Genomic DNA, 6,000 nt, shown 5'->3' on the forward strand with positions numbered 1-6,000 from the left:
TGGGACTTGTGATCAAAGCAGACATGAGGGGTGTAGGAAAGTTCTGTGTTTCTGTCTAATAGTTCTGTGCAGATTAAAACTCTAGTTTCTCTCTCTCTCGTGGCTGTTCTCTCTTCCTTCTCCTCCTCCATCGTCTCTCCTCCAGGTAAGGGGAAACGACCGTACTCTGGAGACTGAGAAGGTACCGCGGGTGCCTCATGACCGGAAGAAGGAGTGGCAGAAACTGGCGCTGGGGGCAGAGCTAGCTGAGGACGACTCTGAGGAGGCCTTGAAAGAAAGAGAGGCTAACGGTTCCGCCACCTACCACGACAGGTCTGGGTGAGTGTGCATGTGCGCTTCCTTGTATCTCCGTACATGGAGCATTGTGGAATGCTATTAAACCCCAACGCTATTCTATATGGAGCATTTGTGACCCCCCCCCCCTTTTTGTGTCTTCCCCCAGAGCTCCTTTGCATATGGAGTGGATGTGTCCCACTCTAACTCTTCCCCCTCTCTCTCTCTCAGAGCTCCTATGTACTTGGAAGGGATGGACGGGCCGTTCTCCCTAGCAGCGCTGCCCTACAGTCAAATGAACGAGCTGCTGAACCGTCCTGGGGACAGAATGTACACGCGACCCCACGACCCCCCACCACTGCCCCCCATGCACCTTCTGGGAGACATCAAACCCCCCTCCATGATCAGGTGGGTGACACACACACAAACACAGAGGCAGACACACACACAGGCACACAAAGTCTTCCCACCACCTCTTTGGCTCTCTGGCTTTGACTCTGAGGACGCTATTCAAGTGAATACAAATGAATAAAAAAATGTCCAGTTCAGTTCTATTCTCTGCTTTGTTGCTCTGTTCTCTAGCCAATTGTGTTGTGTTTTGTTCTGGTTAACTCTAATGATGGGACGCGAGCGGGTGCAGATGTGTTTCCCATCCCCAGAATTTTCTTATCTGAGCGTGGGCAGAGGAAATGAGGGAAGTATGAACACATGGCTGGATGGGATGGGAGGGGAGGGAGCGGGGATAGTGGATCGAAGGTGAGTACAGATAGAGCTGTGGAAGGGATCGATAAGGTGTTAAGGCTAGCGAGGGCCTAGGCAGACGTCTTCCCTGTAGAGCTAACACAGTCCTCACTCTTCCAATCTCTGGAGGAATCAGAGAAGAGAGAGGGAATAAGGACACTGGAGCAGTTTCTCTCTCTCTTGCTCTTTCTATCTACCCCCTCTCTCCTTATTGCTCTCTCTGCTCTCTCCCCCATTTTGCTCTTTCCTCTCCCCTCTCTCATTTTGTTCTCTCCAGATTATTGTTGTGTTTCAATCTTTCTTTTGCCTTTTCTCTCGTTCTGTATAGACCATGCATGTCAGACTAATTTATCTTGATAGGTTTGACACACACAGTGTTTGAATGACTAGACATCACTTATGTAATGCTTAGCATGACAAGTAAGTGTAAGTCAGGGACAGGAAGAGATCGGGATAGATGCGGAGAGAGAGAGAGAGAACATGTCAGGAGAAATTACCTCAAAGAGAGTGAGAGAAAGAGACAGAGCGAGCGAGAAAACCTGTAGTACACTCACCCTTTGTGTTGACCTTTGTTTTCAGCCCAGACGTATTGACTCTAGATCAGTGTTTCCCAACCCTGGTCCTCGAGTACCCCCAACAGTACACATTTTATTGTATCCCTGGACAAGCACACCTGATTCAACTTGTCAGCTAATCCTCCAGCCCTCAATGAGTTAAATGAGATGTGTTTGTCAAGGGCTACAACGAAACGGTGTACTGTTGGGGGTACTCAAGGACCAGGTTTGGGAAACACGGCTCTAGATGGCACCGGACATAACACAGTACAGCTTTCTCCTTCTTGCTTTACTTTCCATCTCCCTGTTATCTCCACTAGATTTTCTTCAATTTCTTGCTCTCTCTTGCCCCCCCAACCTGATTATAAGTTAGCTTCCGGTTAACAGTACCTCTTTCTCTTTGTTTCTCTCTCTCTCTCTGTCTCTCTCTCTCCTCAGCTCCAGTTCAGGTTTTTCAGACAGCAGACCCCAGTCTCCAGCACAGATGCATGGCTTCAATTCCAACACCCCTCCCCCTCCGCCTCCCCCCTTGCCTCCTCCACCTCCCCCCTTGCCTTCCATGTCCAGCTCTGGCCCACGGGGCACCCCTCCTCCCCCTATCCCTCCTCTACCAGTCCAGCAGCAGCCCCCGGCCATCCCCCCTCCCCCCGCCCCCCTCCAGATCGCCCCTGGCGTCCTCCACCCTGCCCCTCCTCCCGTGGCTCCTCCCCTCCACCTCTCCTCCCCGGCCCGCCGCCAAAAGATCCTGGACAAGGGCCCGCCCCCTGGCCAATCAGATGGCACTGTACTGCCCCCGCCCCCTCCTCCTCCTCTGCCTCTCCCAGGAGCACGGAGCTCCTCCCCCTGCCCGCCGGGCCCGCCCCCCGTGCCTTCCTTCCTGTCAGGTGCCGTGGGGTCCCCAGCCTCTCACTCCAGTGGGAAGAAACATTCTGCCAGCCTGCCGCCCATCAGCGATGCACGCAGCGTCTTATTGGAGGCCATCCGCAAAGGTGGGTGGTGCCTCAGTGTATCAGCCAGTAGATCTGGGTATTGTGGTAATATGGTAGCGTCCGAAGCTCAATGTGCTTGGTCATTGGACAGTTTTAAAACAGAAAAAAGCTGTTCCATTCTGTCTTATAGGTTGCCATAATCTAAAGTAGTGTTCCTTTTAAAGGTAACTAGCTAGCACTTTGTCTTGTCCTTGATGCTGAGGACAGAGAAAGAGAGTTGGACTTATGTGACCGACTTATGTGACCTCTCTCTCTCTGCCCCCACCCTACCACTCCCTCCTTCCCCCTCCTTCCCCCTCCCTTTTTTGCCTCCCTCCCCCCAGGAATCCAGCTCAGGAAGGTGGAAGAGCAGAGGGAGCAGGAGGCGGCCAAACACGAGCGTGTGGGGAACGACGTGGCCACCATCCTGTCCCGACGCATCGCCGTCGAGTACTCCGACTCGGAGGATGAGTCCGAGTTCGACGAGGGAGACTGGATGGAGTGAACGAGATGGAGGGAGAGAAGAAGAGAAGGGGACAGAGGGCAAAACTGTCACCCAACTGTACCCCCCTTTCGAGATGTCAGAAGTTTATCCTTACAACTGCTCTCCTCTGTCAGTCCTGTTTTACTTCCCTCTCATGCACTACTCTACACCACTCTCTCTCTCTCTCTCCCCCTCTCCCTCTCCCTCTCCCTCTCCCTCTCCCTCTCCCTCTCTCTGTCAATTACTGTTCTTCTATGTCTGTTTGGATGAAAAGCTCCATGTCAGTTGTTTGTTCCATGTGTTCTGGTCGGGTTATGTTTTTGTACTCATTTTTCTACACTACTGCACATCGTTCAGTTGCTGTCATGTTATTTTCCTTCTTTATCCTCCAATAGTATGAAATCCTCCTCGTGTACAGTTGTTTCAAAAATAACCTTTTAAAGAAAAACTGTTGGTGAAGAACGACACATTTTTTTTTATTTCCTGTTTGTTTCTCAGCTGTTCAGTATTAACGTGACAAAGTGGCATGACACTTTTGTCCTTAGTACTGTCCTTCCTCCTGGTGGGCCAAAGTGGAGGTGAATGGATTCTGTATTTTATTATCTCTTCTTGGAGTTTCTTTTCTAACAGAAAAACACATGCAGTTTTTAAATGGGCCAGTTGTTGCCAATATGAACTACTTGAAGGATGGTAGCCATCCTGAATATCAGTCGGCTGTGGTTATTTGCTGAGGTGATTTATTGGAGTTGTTCTGTGTTTTTATATCATCCGGATTTGACTTATTACCTTGGAACAAGGAAAATATTGTGGTGATGATATGTTATGTGATGACTGTTGTATGATTCTGATGATGAAGATGAAGAAGAATGGTGTATGGTGAGATATTAGAATAATCAGAACCACTTAACAGTAGTGTCCCACTGGGCACACACAGGTCTAATCAACGTTGTTTCCACTTCATTTCAATGAAATTATGTTGACCCAACGTGGAATAGACGTTGAGTTGACGTCTTTGCTCAGTGGGGTCTGACCAATAGGAACCACTTATAGAAGGCAGATTATTTCTCTGTGTGTTAGCTAACGAGATGCCTTACCTCGTTTGACTCTAGAAAACTAAATAAGGGCTCTATTCAATCTGTATCGCTGAAGCGTTACAGATTGTGCAATTCAAATTTTAAGATAATTTCCGATTGAGCCGACAGGTGGTGCGTTTACCGTGAATGCAGTCTCCGCTAACTCGGGAACATTGCCTTTACATTTCAATCACGCTGTAATGCTGATCTTCAGCGATACACATTGAATCGAGCCCTAACAGTTACTATGAAGAATTTAAATGAATTAACGCCATTAGTCTACCTGTGTTTCTGCTGCCAAGGGGGCAGGGCCATGATGAGAAAGAGGGATTCATCTGCCTTCACGGCTCCCTTTGAAGATGTCTGCCGTCCTTTTCTTTATTTTATCTTTCTTTCGTTCTTTCTTGCCTTATTGTTTGTACAGACATATTGTTGAGTTGATGAATGTATTGTGCTGTTACTACTTTTTGCCTGTTCTGGTATGAATTAACTGGTTCTATGTTTGGGGAGTGGGAGAGAGGAAAATGAACCCTGGGTTAAAAAAATATACTGTATAACATGTCACTTATGTAACTGTTGACTGTAACAGTTTGCCTGAGTTAATAAAAGCTAATGTTATGTTTCAGGAGTTGTTGTTGTGTGTTTTATTATTGTGACTTTTAACTATTAAGCTTTTATTAAACCTCGTCCACTTTAATGGGATTTCTTCAACATTCTGAAGCTCCCATTATTAAAAACTCAAATTCTTAGCCGTGACTTCCAAAGGTTTTTTCCACTGTAAACACATCAGCTACATTTACCACTTTCCCAACAAGTTATACAACAACTTAGTGTATGAAATCTTTTTAAACAAATACAGTTTTGACCACTTTCCCAAAAAGTTAGACAAAAATGTTGAGCATATGAAATCTTCGTATACTTATCTGCTATTTAAATCGGGAAACAATTTTTTTTTCGACCAATCAAGGTGTTTTCGCAAACGCATTATTTTTTTTACAAATAACAGACATTTTGACCACTTTCCCAACAAACTTATGAAAGAGTATGGTCTAATTATCTGGTATCATATAAACTCATATAAGACATGGAACATTTTGTAGAATGGCAGGATATTCACTTTAAAATTGCAACATTATCTCTCAATTTAAATCCAATTTTATTGGTCACATACACGTGTTTAGCAAATGTTATTGTGCAGTAATTTCTAACAAGTAATATCTAACAATTTCACAACAATACACTCAATACACACAAATCTAAGCAAAGGAATGGAATTAAGAATATATCAATATTTGGACGAGCAATATCAGCGCGGCATAGACTAAGATACAGTACAATAGAATAGAATACAGTATATACATATGAGATGGGTAATGCAAAATATGTAAACATTATTAAGGTGACAAGTGTTCCATTATTAAATTGGCCAGTGATTTCACGTCTATGTATATAGGGCAGCAGCCTCTAACGTGCTAGTGATTGCTATTTAACAGTCTGATGGCCTTGAGATAAACTCAGCAAAAAAATAAACATCCCTTTTTCACGACCCTGTCTTTCAAACATAATTCGTAAAAATCCAAATAACTTCACAGATCTTCATTGTAAATGGTTTAAACACTGTTTCCCATGCTTGTTCAATGAACCATAAACAATGAACATGCACCTGTGGAATGGTCATTAAGACACTAACAGCTTACAGACGGTAGGCAACTAAGGTCACAGTTATGAAAACTTAGGACACTAAAGAGGCCTTTCTACTAATTCTGAAAAACACGAAAAGAAAGATACACAGGGTCCCTGCTCATCTGCGTGAACGTGCCTTAGGCATGCTGCAATGAGGCATGAGGACTGCAGATGTGGCCAGGGCAATAATTTGCAATGTCCGTACTGTGAGACGCCTAAGACAG

General features: G+C 45.5%; 1 protein-coding gene across 3 annotated transcripts in view; it reads left to right on the forward strand.

Moving 5' to 3' along the window:
* Positions 1-4,718, forward strand: part of LOC139556664 (actin-binding protein WASF1-like) — a 149,813-nt gene extending 145,095 nt beyond the window's left edge. For all 3 annotated transcript variants that reach the window (XM_071370892.1, XM_071370894.1, XM_071370893.1), the window contains 4 exons: positions 146-318; positions 505-681; positions 2,007-2,557; positions 2,881-4,718. In XM_071370892.1, coding sequence (XP_071226993.1) covers positions 146-318; positions 505-681; positions 2,007-2,557; positions 2,881-3,041 — 1,062 coding nt within the window. In that variant the 3' untranslated portion in view covers positions 3,042-4,718. The remainder of the gene's footprint in view (positions 1-145; positions 319-504; positions 682-2,006; positions 2,558-2,880) is intronic.
* The last annotated feature ends 1,282 nt before the right edge of the window (positions 4,719-6,000 follow it).

The sequence above is a fragment of the Salvelinus alpinus genome, chromosome 27, assembly GCF_045679555.1.
Source record: "Salvelinus alpinus chromosome 27, SLU_Salpinus.1, whole genome shotgun sequence".
Taxonomy (NCBI): Eukaryota; Metazoa; Chordata; class Actinopteri; order Salmoniformes; family Salmonidae; genus Salvelinus; species Salvelinus alpinus.